Source organism: Oryctolagus cuniculus, chromosome 13 (genome assembly GCF_051225735.1).
Source record: "Oryctolagus cuniculus isolate XC-2025 breed Fujian yellow rabbit chromosome 13, ASM5122573v1, whole genome shotgun sequence".
NCBI classification, from domain to species: Eukaryota; Metazoa; Chordata; class Mammalia; order Lagomorpha; family Leporidae; genus Oryctolagus; species Oryctolagus cuniculus.
In genome coordinates this window covers 27,502,537-27,518,610 of record NC_142879.1, presented here as the reverse complement: position 1 = coordinate 27,518,610, position 16,074 = coordinate 27,502,537, and the positions used below count along the sequence as shown (strand labels likewise).

General features: G+C 43.7%; 1 protein-coding gene across 5 annotated transcripts in view; it reads right to left on the bottom strand.

The window, feature by feature from the left end:
- RPS6KC1 (ribosomal protein S6 kinase C1) overlaps positions 1 to 16,074 on the bottom strand; it is a 186,261-nt gene that overhangs the window by 71,548 nt on the left and 98,639 nt on the right. For all 5 annotated transcript variants that reach the window (XM_002717514.6, XM_089312180.1, XM_017347788.4 and 2 more), the window contains one exon: positions 8,876 to 8,991. In XM_002717514.6, coding sequence (XP_002717560.1) covers positions 8,876 to 8,991 — 116 coding nt within the window. The remainder of the gene's footprint in view (positions 1 to 8,875; positions 8,992 to 16,074) is intronic.

Here is a 16,074-nt window from a genome sequence, read left to right as displayed (position 1 = left end):
TACATCTTTCAAAAAAAATGACTGTGTACCCACTGTGCGCATGATAACTAAGAAGGATGTAAAGCTTCTAAAAGGCAAGCACGGTCTCCAACCTCAAGACATTCATAATTCCTTTGAGGAGATGAGCCAAATACCTGAAAAAATCAAACAACAATAAAACATTCTCTTAAAAATCCCAAACGACAGAAATAGTCATTAGTGTATGACAGACTGTTGTCTCAGAAAGAAGCGGGATCAAGGGTGATTTTTAAATGCTATGTGGAAATTAGGTTAGGAGAAAAATATCCTATATAGGATTGAAAGGGCCCAGGTCCAGTGAAGGCATAACATTCAAATTGGAGAACAGAGAGAAAATAAAGCTAAACACACAGAGTTAGTTTTTACAAGGCTCAAACACCAAGAAGAAAGGTCTAGAATATATTCTCCAGAGGCTAGATGACAAGATTTGCTATGAGAAATAACCCAATGAAAACAGCTATTTAGTTAAGGTTACTCTTGCAAAGACAAGAATGCTGAAATGGTAATGAGGAAAGACCAAAAGCTAAGTGATCAATAAAGTTCTTTTACTACTTTAACCACCCATAAAAGTTTAAGATCAGAGAAAGGAACAAAGAAGATCAAGAAATAAATCATCAATAAAAAAAAATCTTTATTTCTTACATGTAGCATTTAAATGGGGTAGAATCCTACAGATCTGTTTCTTTCTTCAAATGGCAAAAAGAAACTAATCCACAGAATTCTAAGAATAGAAAGGGATTTTAGAGACCAGATCCAACAATTTTCTTTTTTTCTTCAGATGAGAAAAATGAGAAGCAGCAAAACCAAGCAATCTTAGGATGGCAAAGAAGTAAAAGATAAGAGGGTATTAAATCTTATGAAATAATGCACCATTGTTAGGGAAATTTCTATCTCTTTTAACAAAGAGGAGAATAAATTTTTAGACAATATGGCTGACTTTCTCAATGAGAAAAGTTAAGATTTTCACTTACATTTATTAGCCACTATTAGCAGAAGATACATAGAGAAGCAAGAAGTAGCTGTGTCTGTCTATAAGCCAAGGTCAAGAGAGCAAGAATATATGATGGTCCAACAACTTTCAAAGCCAGAAAAGGCAAGGATGAAGGGTCTTCAACAAGTTCACAGATATGCATATGATGTAAAAACTACATATAGATTTCAAAACACAATTTAGCACCGAAATAAAATTATCTTGTATTTGCACTTTTTCATGAACTTTTTGAAATGCCCCGGTAGATTTCACTCAACTGGTTAAGCCCACGGCAGGTACCTCTGTTAATCCCACACTGTCTCACAACTCCCCTGATACAGGCACCTCTTTTTTTCTAAGATTTATTTATTTATTTGAAAGGCACAGTCACAGAGAGAGGAAGGGAGAGACCCAGAGAAGAGAGAGAGAGAGAGAATCTTCCATTTACTGGTTCACTCCCCAAACGGCCACAACAGTCAGGGCTGGGCCTGGCCAAAGCCAGGAACCAGGAACTTCTTCCAGGTCTCCCATCTGGGTGCAGGGGCCTAAGCAGCTGGGTCATCCTCCACTTTTTCCCCAGGTGCATTAGAACGGAGCTGGATAAGAAATGGAGCAGCCAGGACTCAAACTGGCGCCCATATGGGATGCCGACACTGCAGGTCATGGCTTAACCCACTGCATTGCAGTGCAGGCCCCAAATACAGGCACTCTTTACAGCCCCTGTCTGTGGGCTGGAGTTAGCAAACTAGTGAAAACTATTTACTATTCCTGCTCCATATTCTCGTTAACAGGGTAAGTGAAGCTTACCTTTGTTTCTATTTTGAAAATTTCCTTTATGGCTGTGGTTTAGGCTGCCCACAATCATTGCCCCTTGGTACTATTGTTGGTTCTCAGTGATCCCTCTCTCTGTTCTTACTAATCTGTTGGTGCAAAACTTCTCAAACTTTAATGCATATGCACATCACTTGAGGATCTAATTAAAATGAAGATCTGGCAGGTTGGGAGTCTGCATTTCCAACAAGCTGCCAGGTGATACTGATGCAGCTGACTCTCCAACCACATTTGGAGTAAGGTGAGCTACTTCTCACATAACCTGACAGAGGGATACCTTTTAGGGGAAAAAAATAAGTCACCAAGGGCAAAAGGAAAGCATTACAAAAGACTATCAAGGATGCATGCTCCAAAACCTCCCATCTAACTACACAACTCCTGAGCTTGGCTTCATCCACGGATTTCTGTCTTTGTAAAGATTTTCACAGGCAACTTACCAACCCTAATACCTGGTCTCCCAAGCCTCATGTAGACCATGTTTCTCACCTGACACTTAACTTCAGCCCTATTACTGATTTATAGAGTCCCCCGAGGGTGACACCATCCAAGTTTAACTACTTTTCCTAAAGAAGAATGGAAAAATATCAACTAATAAGACCAGCAAACAAAAGGCACAACAGAAAAATACTTTCAGTATTATCAAAATCTACAAACTATTCATAGAGGTCGACATTCCACATGCTGGTTTTCGTTCACACCTTGTAACTGCATGATGAAGACACAGTCACACGTTAGGAACTGCACAATCTCTTCTGCCAAAATTTAGATCATTTGCTCTTTTTCTAAATTTAACTGTTTTGGAATAAAATTTTTTTAGCTAAAAATAGTGAAAATGTGATTATAACTTGTTTCTAAGGAAATCCCCTTTCAATATTAATTCTTAAACCATTCAGTTATCTATAATTTAAGAAAAAAGAACAGAAACCAATCTCCTTCATTTAAAAGCTCACCATTCCATAAAACAAAGCTCATTTCTATCTAAAATCTGCTCCTTAAGTTTTCTTGGAGCCTTTTGGTAATAAAATAATGAGGGGAAAAGGGTAGAGAGCACTTTCTTTTCTTTTCTTTTTAGAAGAGGATATTAACATGAATAACTGGGAGAATTAGAACTTTCATATTTACCCCTTAAACAGTCAAAAAAGCAAAAATTTAAACCATCATAGAAAACTTGGAGGATGTCATGACTTACACTGTACCCAAAGGAAAAAAGTAATCAACAACAATTTTTAAAGCCAAAAAAGTTTATTTCATTTTCTTAATCAGCCAGGCTAGAAAGAAATGTTTCGGGACCGGCACTGTGGTACAGTGGGTTAAAGCCCTGGCTGAAGCGCCAGCATCCCATATGGGCGCCAGTTCTACTCCCGGCTGCTCCTCTTCTGATCCAGCTCTCTGCTGTGGCTTGAGAAAGCAGTGGAAGATGGCCCAAGTCCTTGGGCCCCTGTACCCATGTGGGAGACCCAGAAGAAGCTCCTGGCTCCTGGCTTCGGATCAGCGCAGTTCCGGCCATTGCAGCCATCTGGGGAGTGAACCAGTGTATGGAAGATCTCTCTCTCTCTGTGTTTCTACCTCTCTCTATAACTCTTTCAAATAAATAAAAAATCTTTAAAAAAATGTTTGCACACTTATTCAAGAGACATATTATCTGCTTAACACAAAATTCGAGCAGAGTACGCCTCAGAAAGCATTCATGCCAGTCCCTTCATTGCACTGGTTGAAAATCAGGCCCAGGGCCAGCACCATGGCTCACTTGGTTAATCCTCCGCCTGCAGCTCCGGCATTCCATATGGGCACCGGGTTCTAGTCCCGGCTGCCCCTTTTCCAGTCTAGCACTCTGCTGTGGCCCAGGAGGGCAGTGGAGGATGGCCCAAGTGCTTGGGCCCCTGCACCCGCATGGGAGACCAGGAAGAAGCACCTGGCTACTGGCTTCAGATCAGTGCAGCACACCGGCCGTAGCAGCCATTTGGTGAGTGAACCAATGGAAGGAAGACCCTTCTCTCTGTCTCTCTCTCTCTGTTTATAACTCTACCTGGGAGGAAGGGAGGAAGGGAGGAAGGGAGAAAGGGGGGGAAGGGAAGAAACGAAGGAATTCAGGCCCAAAGATAATGAAAGAAGAGAAATAGGAGCCAGTGCTGTGGTGTAGTGTGTAAACCCACCACCTGCAGTGCCAGCATCACAGATGGGTGCCAGTTTGGGTTCTAGCTGCTCCACTTCCAACCCAGCTTCCTGCTAATGTGCCTGGGAAAACAGCAGCAGATGGTCCAAGTTCCTGGGCCCCTGAACCTACATGGGAGACCTGGAGGAAACTCCTGGCTTCATATAGGCCGAATTCTGGCCATTTGCAGCCATTTGGGAGTGAACCAGCAGATGGAAGATCTCTCTCTCTCTGCCTCTGCCTCTCTGTAACTGTCTTTCAAATAAATAAACTAATATTTTAAAAGAGAAAAAAAGAAGGAGAAGCAGAAGAAGAGGAGGAGGAGGAGGAAGAAGAGAAACAATAAATTCACCAAGCTAGCCACAAACCTCTGGAAGACATTTAACTTAATCAAGCATCATATGACCAATGAGGGCCTGGCTTAAAAAGAGTAACATACACACAAGAAAATTAAAAAAATGCTTGCCATAAAAGAAAAGCATCCATCTACCCTTCTCTAGCTTCCCTAAGAAATGAAAAGAATCCTACAGATCAACCTGGATTTAGTAGGTACCCTTTCTATCCTTTCTGATATAATTTCCCATTATTCAACACGGTCCTCACTAGTCTCACTAACTTGTTTCATCAACTGTGTACATATTGGTTTTTAATTAAGCTATAGGATTTCTAAGCGCAGAGACTGTGTCATTTGTTTGGCTCCAAAGTATATCTAGTTTGATGCTAGATATAAAGTCAGATGCTTAATGAATTAATATATAACCTAATATAATCAGCTTTCCTATATTAGATCTCTTCAATCTTATTTTCATTAGAAGTTATGATCAAAGAGAAACTCAAACGCTATACTTTATGGTTCTGTTCTCCAAATCAAAAACTACACTGGAGGCTTTATATTATTTATTTGACTAAGAAATTACTGCTCCACAGACATATCTGTGGGAAAACATAACACAGATGCAAAAGTAGGGGGACTGGGCCGGCGCTGCAGCTCACTAGGCTAATCCTCTGCCTGTGGTGCCGGCACCCCAGGTTCTAGTCCCGGTCGGGGCGCTGGATTCTGTCCAGGTTGCTCCTCTTCCAATCCAGCTCTCTGCTGTGGCCCGGGAGTGCAGTGGAGGATGGCCCAAGTGCTTGGCCCCTGCACCCGCATGGGAAACCAGGAGAAGCACCTGGCTCCTGGCTTCGGATCAGCATGGTGCGCCAGCCAGAGGGGCTATTGGGGGTAAACCAACGGAAAAAGGAAGACCTTTCTCTCTGTCTCTCTCTCTCTCTGTCTACTCTGCCTGTCAAAAAAAAAAAAAAAAAAATAGGGGGACTGGAATGAATATAATGAATATAAATAGGTAGAACATTCAAAATTAACTTTAATGGAATGAGAATACCGGTTATTTTGAAACACTAAAACTTTTAGAGTATTATGAGCAAGAAGTATTCAGTACATTATGTAAGTTCACAGGATTGCATACAGGGAGGTTTGCCAACCCCATGGAAAATGGTAATTGATTTCAAACTAATGTTTAGGTAATCATTCCTTTTTTCCAACTCTTTTAATCTATATAAGGTAAACAAATCTCATGTCATATATACAGATTTAGGAGCATAGTGATACACTCCCTGCTCCTTCCCTTATTATTATTATTATTTTTTTTGACAGGCAGAGTGGACAGTGAGAGAGAAAGACAGAAAGGTCTTCCTTTCCGTTGGTTCACCCCCCTAATGGCCGCTACAGCCGGCGCGCTGCGCTGATCCGAAGGCAGGAGCCAGGTGCTTCTCCTGGTCTCCCATGGGGTGCAGGGCCCAAGCACTTGGGCCATCCTCCACTGCACTCCCGGGCCACAGCAGAGAGCTGGCCTGGAAGAGGAGCGACCGAGACAGAATCCGGCACCCCAACCAGGGCTAGAGCCCGGGGTGCCAGCACCGCAGGCAGAGGATAATCAAGTGAGCCGCGGCGCCGGCCTATTATTCTTTCTTCTAATTTTTCAAAGAGAACACTCTCAGTTGATTTTATAATGCTAAGCCTAAGCCTCCAGGAAGTAAAGAATTCAAGCAATACTAAGAAGAAAAAACATTATTCCTCACAGTAGCAACAAAGGCTGTAAATAATAATTAGATCTCAAAGCGTCAATTTCGCTCTTACACATTACATTTTTTGTACTCTATTAGTTATCACAAATCAGGGAAATCATATGATATTTGTCTTTTTTGGGACTGGCTTATTTCACCAAGTATAATAGTCTCCAGTTGCATCCATTTTGTTGTGAAAGACAGGATTTCATTCTTTTTTTACAGCTGAGTAATATTCCATAGTGTATATACACCACATTTTCTTTATCCAATGTTCCATTTTAAATTATAAAATTCAATAGTGGGGCTGGAGTTGTGACACCGGGTTAAGCAGCCCCCTGCGATGCCAGCGTTCCATGTGAGTGTCTGTTGGAGTCCCATCTGCTCCACTGCCAATCCAGCTCCCTGCTAATGTGCCCGGGAAAGCAGCCGAAGATGAAGACGCTGCACTCATGTGGGAGACCTGGGTGGCGTTCCAGGCTCCTGGCTTCAGCCTGGCCCAGCACTGGCCACTGTAGCCATTTGGGAAGTGAAACAATGGATGGAAGAACTCTCTCTCTCTCTCTCTCTCTCTTTCTCAACCTCTCCCTCTCCCTCTCCCTCTCTCTCTTTCTCTGTAATTCTGCCTTACAAATAAATAAATAAATAAATCTTAAAAAAAGTGAAACAGTGAAGTTAAGGGAAATAAACGTATTAATATAATTAAAACAACGACATACTAGGAAAAGATTAGCAAATAAGATACAGAATACAAGGATGTCAGTAATTCAAACTCTGAAAAGGAATCAGCAGAATGCTATTTAAAATACAATCGCAGGGCCGCTGCTGTGGCCTAGCAGGTAAAGCTGCTGCCTTAGTGCCGGCATCCCATATGGGCGCCGGTTCAAGTCCTGGCTGCTCCACTTCCAATCCACCTCTCTGCCGTGGCCTGGGAAAGCAGTGGAAGATGGCCCAAGTCCTTGGGCCCCTGTGCCTGCACGGGAGACCCGGAAGAAATTCTGGGTTCCTAGCTTCAAACTGGCCCAGCTCCAGCTGCTGCAGCCTTTTAGGGAGTGAACTGGCAGATGGAAGACCTCTCTCGCGCTCTCTCTCTATCCCTCTGCCTCTCTGTCACTCTGCCTTTCAAATAAAATAAATAAAAAAATTTTAAATGAAAAATGAAATACAATCACTCTGTTAGACTAAGTAACATCAATATATTACTTCCAGGTTAGAATATAAGCTTTTTGTTCTATAATGAATAGTCAAACACTTAACACCAAAAAAATCTCAGAGGCAGGGTTTTGGCCTAACAGTTAAGACACTCATGCCCCGTGTCAGTTTCTGGGTTCAACTCCCACCTCTGGCTCCTGATTCCAGCTTCCTGCCAATGCCAGACCCTAAGAGGCAATGGGTGATGCTTCAAGTAGTTGGGTCCATGCCACCCATGCAGGAGACCTAAATTGAGTTGCCAGCTCCCTAGCTTCGACCTAGACCTGTCTCACACATTTTAAGGGAATTTAGGAGTGAAACAAGCGGATGGGAGCTCTCTCTGTCTCTTCACCTCTCAAATAAATAAATAAATAAATAAGTTCTCAGAATACAATATCTTATACTAGTAAGTACAATTTTGATAACTATATTTTTCTATGTATTTTCATTTTATATGGAAGGCAGAGACAGAGACAGAGAAATGGAGATCTACCATCCAATGATTCAATCTCCAAATGCCCACAACAACCAAAACCCTGCCAGGTCAAAGTCAGGAGCCCGGAATTCAATTTGGGTCTCCTACATGGGTGGCAAGGACCCAAGAACTTGAGTAATCACTTGCTGCCTCCAGGGTGCACAGTAGTAGGAAACTGAATTGGAAGCAGAAGAGCCAGGATTTGAACCAAATATCCTGATATGGGGTGTAGGCATCTCAAGTAACAACTACTGCACCAAACACTAACCCATGTAACTGCATTTAAAAAAAAAAATACAAAAATTGAAAATGTCTCAGAGAAGTAACAAAAAGTTACAGTGGTCCAACAAAACAAGATTAAAAATTAGACTTTTTCAAACTAAAAGCCTGAGACATAATTTTCAAAAAGTACATATACATAAAAATATATAGGAAAAAGTTATGAAAGGAGATGAAGAATGGGGCTAAAACTAATTAAACTAGTATTTGCTTAGGGTCTGGTGTTTTTGCTAAGCAGGCTCTTGGTATATGTGTTTCCCCCTCACAGCCTGGGTGATTTTTTTTTCCAGCTTCATTTAATAATAAATAACCAGACAGCCAGGAATCACCCTCAGCATTCAGATATAGAGATGGAAGCTAAGAAGTACAGGTAAGTATCTCACTTGATCTTCCCTGGCTTTTAGTTGGCAGAGCTGGATATGAACAAGCCAGTAAGAAAAGAGACTCTTAAATTAAGAATATAAACTAAATACTTTTTTCCCATCTCAAGAAGATACAATTCTTAAACTACATCTGAAAACCTAAGTTAAAAATAAAACACAAAGGTTTCTTCTAGAAATTAACCAAATTTAGACAGCTATTGCATTAGAACAATAATAACCACGATGTTTCTAATGCTCTAAGCATTTGTCTGCCTTTTAGCTGAGTCTAGGGGTGGTTCCAAAGAGCTTAAATGGTCTTGCTAGAATTATGCCTTTATAATTCAAGCTGACCTATAGCAGACCTTTTACAGGACTTACACTTCAGATGAGTAATTTTAGCATGAACCGATAAAAGAGTATGTTAAAATAGTCAGGTATCATAAGAACATACAGGTGGGGAGATTAAGGGCACAGTAAGAAGTGAGCAAACAGCCAAGAAAAGGAGAAAGCAAATCTCAAAACATGATCCACACCTGAGACAGATCATCAAGTTGAGGCTTCCTATGAAGACTGGAGATACTTTCAGCCCGCATGAGATACTCTGCTGTTCTCCTCTTCACAGCTTCCCGGCGCGTAGGGCTCGACTCTCCTACAAGGAGAAAACCAAAAAACTGGAGTGATGAGAAAAAATAACCTTTCATCAAGCCTGATGATTAAATACTTTCACGCAATTCACTGCTTGTTTATATTTCTAACTAAAAAGAGGAGATATTCAAAAGTGTAAAAGACATGGAAGCTATTAAGATCAATGAGTTCCAAATATTACTCCATGAATTGTATTTACCCAAATTCTGCCGCTCTCCTATTTAAATATATTGAGAATTTGACTTATTTTAGGAGGAGTCAAATACATAAGAAACATAGTACATAAAACTCTGAGGACAAATGACTAGCCCTAATCCAGATAGTACCCAGCTGTCCAACTCATCTTAATGATGTGCATAAGAGCTCTGACATGGAACTGATATGACATCAACTATGTAAAACTACCACCAAAGTGAAGAATGCAAGGTAACTGAATTCACTCTCATTGTTTTTTTATTTTATATTCTTCATGGTTTTTTATTAGCAACAAATTATGAGCCATATTAAAACTGAAAACAGGCCGGCGCCGCGGCTCACTAGGCTAATCCTCCGCCTTGTGGCACTGGCACACCGGGTTCTAGTCCCGGTCGGGGCACCGGATTCTGTCCCAGTTGCCCCTCTTCCAGGCCAGCTCTCTGCTGTGGCCCGGGAGTGCAGTGGAGGATGGCCCAAGTCCTTGGGCCCTACACCCCATGGGAGACCAGGATAAGTACCTGGCTCCTGCCATCGGATCAGCGCGGTGCGCTGGCCGCAGCACACTGGCCGCGGCAGCCATTGGAGGGTGAACCAACGGCAAAGGAAGACCTTTCTCTCTGTCTCTCTCTCTCACTGTCCACTCTGCCTGTCAAAAAAAAAAAAAACTGAAAACAAAAATGCAACTGAAACCACTGTAAAATAAAATTATATGATAATGAACAAGCTGTTTTCCCTGTAAGGATCTGTTTCCCTAGACAAACCATACTACAGTAGCTTCTAAAGACTCTGCAGGGCCAGTGCCGCGGCTCAATAGGCTAATCCTCCACCTGCGGCACCGGCACCCGGGGTTCTAGCCCTGGTCGGGGCACCGGATTCTGTCCCGGTTGCCCCTCTTCCTATCCAGCTCTCTGCTGTGGTCCGGAAGTGCAGTGGAGGATGGCCCAAGTGCTTGGGCGCTGCACCTGCATGGGAGACCAGGAGAAGCACCTGGATCCTGCCATCGGATCAGTGAGGTGCGCTGGCTGCAGCGGCCACCAGGGGGTGAACCAACAGCAAAAGGAAGACCTTTCTCTCTGTCTCTCTCTCTCACTAACTCTGCCTGTCAAAATAAATAAATAAATAAAATAAAGACTCTGCAGACTTTAAAGGGAGTATTGGGCTCTCTTTTCTCCAGAATGGGATCATTTTATTCTTTGTATAAACTTAATGAAGATATAGCTGTTCATCTCAAGAAAAGATTCCAAGGCTGAGACTCAAAAAATTTGAAAACCAGTGTTCCATATGATCACTAAGATTTCATTTATCTATACTATTCTCATATGCAAATACATTAATAATCCATCTTTATTAAAGCACTATACCATGCTATTTTTATAAATGAGTCTGTGCATTCTTTGAATGAAGGTAACCAAAAAGCAAGTATGTAGTGGAAAACACCTGGGTTATATTCCAGAAACCATGGCTAGTTATGTCAATTCCAGCTCTGCTTCTCACTAGTCCTGTGAACTACGTTAGCTCATGTCAACTCTCTCTGTACCTCCTTCTGATTCCATGAAACAAAAACAAATACCGGCGGGCGCCGCGGCTCACTAGGCTAATCCTCCGCCTAGCGGCGCTGGCACCCCAGGTTCTAGTCCCGGTCGGGGCGCCGGATTCTGTCCCGGTTGCCCCTCTTCCAGGCCAGCCCTCTGCTGTGGCCAGGGAGTGCAGTGGAGGATGGCCCAGGTGCTTGGGCCCTGCACCCCATGGGAGACCAGGAAAAGCACCTGGCTCCTGGCTCCTGCCATCGGATCAGCGCGCTGCGCCGGCCGCAGCGCGCCGGCCGCGGCGGCCATTGGAGGGTGAACCAACGGCAAAGGAAGACCTTTCTCTCTGTCTCTCTCTCTCACTGTCCACTCTGCCTGTCAAAAAAAAAAAAAAAAAAAAAAAAAAAAAAAAAAAAAACCTCTAAAGATTATAGCAATTAAAGGAGACAACATATATAAAAGTTAAAAAAGAAGCAATCATAAAGGAAGCAATAACTGCATGATTTTTAAACCTTGTTTTTTCCTCTCAAAACCAAATCCTACAAAGTAATGTTTCCTGGTTTGTTGAAATGAAGGGAACTGAATTATAGCAAAGAAGATATTTTCCTCAAAAGACTACTCATAGAAAAATCTCTTCCTTCTCACTCCTCTGCTTGGAACAGCTTGTTCTCCGTTTCTTCTGGGAAAGGCCCCTCTCTCCTCCCCTTCCAGCACTTCCTCCCAAGCGAACCATGCAGTCTGAGTAAAAGCTGCTGTTTCAGATCTCAGTCCCCCTCGCTGCCAAGGTCTAGTTAGCAAAGGCTGAGCCTCCCTCTCGGGACCTGAGCCAATCACAGAATCCTACCATCCTGGCCACAGCTGGAGAAAGGAAGAGACAGCACAACACAGACTGGACCTTCTCTGTTACGTAAGAGGAGGGGGAACTGGCAGCAGCCATAGGTTGGGCCAATGCCAACACATACATACACACACACACACACACACACACACACAGCCCTAGAGTTACAGGGGTCCCTGATCTCAAGTAAAACTCCAATTCGATTCCTCTTCGCCTAAGGTGATTCAAACGTGCACTTGGTGCCCTCCCAGCTTTCAGGCACCTTCCCTCCCTGGTGCTTCACCTGCAGTCACAGTTTGCCTTGGTCTTGCCCTTTCATCCTAAGACAAGCAACACTCATTTACTCTCCAGCTCCTCAAACCTCAATTAAAACGTCAGCAGTTTTTAGAGCTCACTTACTCTCTACATTCAAGTTTTTAGAAGGTTTTCCTAATCAGCCAGGAAACAGGTATAATCTATCTGTGAAAATCCCCTAGATGTCTAGCACAGGCTTAGATGATACAATGTATCACATAAACAAGAGCTCTTCACTGCTTCTGCACTGCTAGGACTTGGTTTAGGGCTTCCTGTTTTCAGATGCTGCTATTGCCATTATCGCTAGCTCTTCTCATTTAGGCTATGCCTTTCAAACCCTAATTTAAACCTCCCTTATTTACAATTTCTTCAACCCTAACTAGGAACTATGGCACTTGATTTTTTTTTTAATTCAGCATTTAACCTTTAACAAAGCTTCAAAGTTTGCTTTGTTCAAAAATATTCAATCTGCCTCACAAAACAATATGAAATTCAAAAATGCCAAGATTTTGGAACACTTCATTACAGCAAGACTTGTAACCAATCCTTGTCATCAAATCAACTGTTTTCTAAACTTCTCGGTTTTTTTTTCCCCTCCTGCTTTCTAGGTAGTCTCCATAGTAACAAGAGAAACAAGAATCAGAAGCCAGCAGTTGACACGGACTCCTGCTGTTGATGGTGGTCCCGCTTCCATGGAAACTACAACCAAGTGATGGAGAGACTGGAAGCTTTTTTAAAAATGCAACCCTATATACAGGTACTGTGATTCTGCCCTCATCCACACATTATAAAGGGGGCACCACAAGTGCTGATGACCAGCGGAATGAAAACCACCTCTTGCAGACTCTGCTGTTGGATGTGTACTTAAATTCGTGAGTACTAGAAATAAAAGAGGAGTCTACTGATTTCCAGAACAATTCTAACTCATCAAATAATTGATAACTGTGACTTTAAATAGACTTCAATTGGTTTTTAAATGGTCCATTGATTCTAACCTCTTTGCTTTCTTACTGTTTGTTCCTCATTTTTTTTAAAGATTTATTTATTTATTTGAAAGACAGAGTTACAGAGAGGTGGGGAGAGAGAGAGAGGGAGAGAGGGAGAGAGGGAGGAGGAGGGAGGGAGAGGGGAAGAGAGAGAGAGAGAGAGAGAGAGAGGTATTCCATCCACTAATTCACTCCCCAAATGGCCACAATGGCCAGAGCTGGGCTGATCCAAAGCCAGGAGCCAGGAGCTTCTTCCAGGTCTCCCATGCGGGTATAGGGGGTACAGGGGCCCAAGGACTTGGGCCATCTTCTATTGCTTTCCCAGACCATAGCAGAGAGCTGGATCAGAAGCCGAGCAGCTGGGACTCGAAACAGCACCCATATGGGATGCCGGTACTGCAGGCAGCGGCTTTACCAGCTCCGCCACAGTGCCAGCCTCTTGTTATTCATTTTAAAACACACAAACACACACACACACGGGGGGGAGGGGGTGGGAGACACCTTATAATGTCTGTCATTCAAAGGAAGCTAGGTATCTAGAATTCAACCTTCAATTTCCACTTTAGGTCAAGTGGCTCTTATTTATCTAGTAACATGGCCAGCCACTTAGCATCTTCTCCAAAGTGGATACAGAGGTTTATATTCTACCTAAAGATAAAATAATAACTTCACTAAGGTTCTCTACATTTCTGTTAATCATTCAGACACAGCAAGAATTTCCACCGGATCTAGCATTTAAAAGAGGAAATCTACTCCCCTTATTAAATATTTTTATATCAAAAAGTTCTAGGGTATCATAAAAGATGTCTTATGTGGGCAGTGACAACATACATTTCTTTACTTCTTAATTTCTTTTTTTTTTTTTTTTAATTTTTGACAGGCAGAGTGGACAGTGAGAGAGAGACAGAGAGAAAGGTCTTCCTTTTTCCATTGGTTCACCCCTCAAAGGCCACTGCGGCTGGCACGCTGATCCGAAGCCAGGAGCCAGGTGCTTCCTCCTGGTCTCCCATGCGGGTGCAGGGCCCAAGGACCTGGGCCATCCTCCACTGCACTCCCGGGCCACAGCAGAGAGGTGGACTGGAAGAGAAGCAGCCGGGACAGAATCCAGTGCCCTGACCGGGACTAGAACCCTGGGGGCCGGTGCCGCAGGTGAAGGATTAGCCTACTGACCCACAGCGCCGGCCACTTCTTAATTTCTAATCAGGAGGGAGAATGGCTACAGGATGGCTGCTGGAAACAAACACTGGACTACTGACCTTACATTTCTCAGAGCATCAACTCTGACTCCTGTCACTAAGACAAGCTTTACAGAAGGCATGGTCTGCAGATAACAGAATCTGGAAAACCTAACTTACCCAAGAAGCCATCACCACTTGGTATCATATGTTATTTACAAAAGATATACTTCCCCCTTTTATATTTTCAGTTCTGTATTAAAAAAGGGGGGAGAAAGAGACAGAGACACCTTTCATTGACTGATTCAATCGCCCAAATGCCTGCAATAGCCAGCGGTGGGCTAGGCTGAAGCGAAGAGCTGAGAACTCGATCTTGGTCTTCCACATGGATGGTAGGGACACAACCACCTGAGTCACCTGCTGCCTCCCAGGGTGTGCACTATAATTAGAAGCAGAGCCAGGCCGGCACTGTGGCTTACTTGGTTAATTCTCCACCTGCGGAGCCGGCATCCCATATGGGTGCTGGGTTCTAGTCCCGGTTGCTCCTCTTCCACTCCGCCTCTCTGCTGTGGCCCGGGAAGGCAGTGGATGGCCCAAGTGCTTGGGCCCTGTACCCACATGGGAGACCAGGAGGAAGCACCTGGCTCCTGGCTTCAGATTGGCGTAGTTCCAGCCGTAGCGGCCATTTGCGGGGGTGAACCAACGGAAGGAAGACCTTTCTCTCTGTCTCTAACTCTGTCAAATAAATTAAAAAAAAAAAAAAAAAGAAGAAGAAGAAGAAGAAGAAGAAGAAGCAGAGCCAAGACTAGAACCCAGTTATTCTATGATGGAATGCAGGCACACCAAACAGCATTTAACCACTTCACCAAAGGTCCACCCCCCCCCCTTTTTTTTTTTTTTGACAGGCAGAGTGGACAGTGAGAGAGAAAGACAGAAAGATCTTCCTTTTCTGTTGGTTCACTCCCCAATGGCTGTTGCAGCTGGCAGCCGGCGCACCGCGCTGATCCGAAGCCAGGAGCCAGGTGCTTCCTCCTGGTCTCCCATGCGGGTCCAGGGCCCAAGCACTTGGGCCATCCTCCACTGCATTCCCAGGCCACAGCAGAGAGCTGGACTGGAAGAGGAGCAACCGAGACAGAATCTGGTGCCCCGACCGGGACTAGAACCCGGTATGCCGGTGCCGCAGGCGGAGGATTAGCCTAGTGAGCCACAGAACCAACCCAGTCCACCCCTCTTTTTTATAACAAAGAAAATTAAAGCTCAAGGATGCAAGTGTCTTTCACAATATAACAGCCTGAACCTAAACCATATCTTATACCAAACTTCAGGGCACTTGCCATTATATTAAGCTACCTCTCAAGAGAAATAAATGTAACTGGAACTTGAATTTAATCCTTCTACTATTTCTAAGAAGAATAAGAAAGATCCAGAGACCAGGACCAGCACAGGTGAGTATGGGAACAAAGATGAAAAGAAAATAAACAGACTTTGAGAAAGACAGGCAACACAGCACAGCAGAATCAGAGAAAAGGAGAAAGACCCAAACAACAGACAAACCTGAGAAAACTTAGGGCTACCAAAAGGTATAATTCACACTATGCAAAAGAAAATAGGCCTAGCTAAGAAAAACTGGCCTCTCAAATATCTTTGCTATTCAAAGATTGGTATTTAGGGGACAAAAGGGCCTTTTCCCATTTACCCAGGAAAAAAATAAAAGGGCATTTGTACTCTTGGAACTAACAAAAATCAGTTTTACAACCTAGAATATAGGCCGGCGCCGCGGCTCACTAGGCTAATCTTCCGCCTAGCGGCGCTGGCACACCGGGTTCTAGTCCCGGTTGGGGCGCCGGATTCTGTCCCGGTTGCCCCTCTTCCAGGCCAGCTCTCTGCTGTGGCCCGGGAGTGCAGTGGAGGATGGCCCAGGTGCTTGAGCCCTGCACCCCATGGGAGACCAGGAAAAGCACCTGGCTCCTGGCTCCTGCCATTGGATAAGCACGGTGCGCCGGCCACAGCGCGCCGGCCGCGGCGGCCATTGGAGGGTGAACCAACGGCAAAGGAAGACCTTTCTCTCTGTTT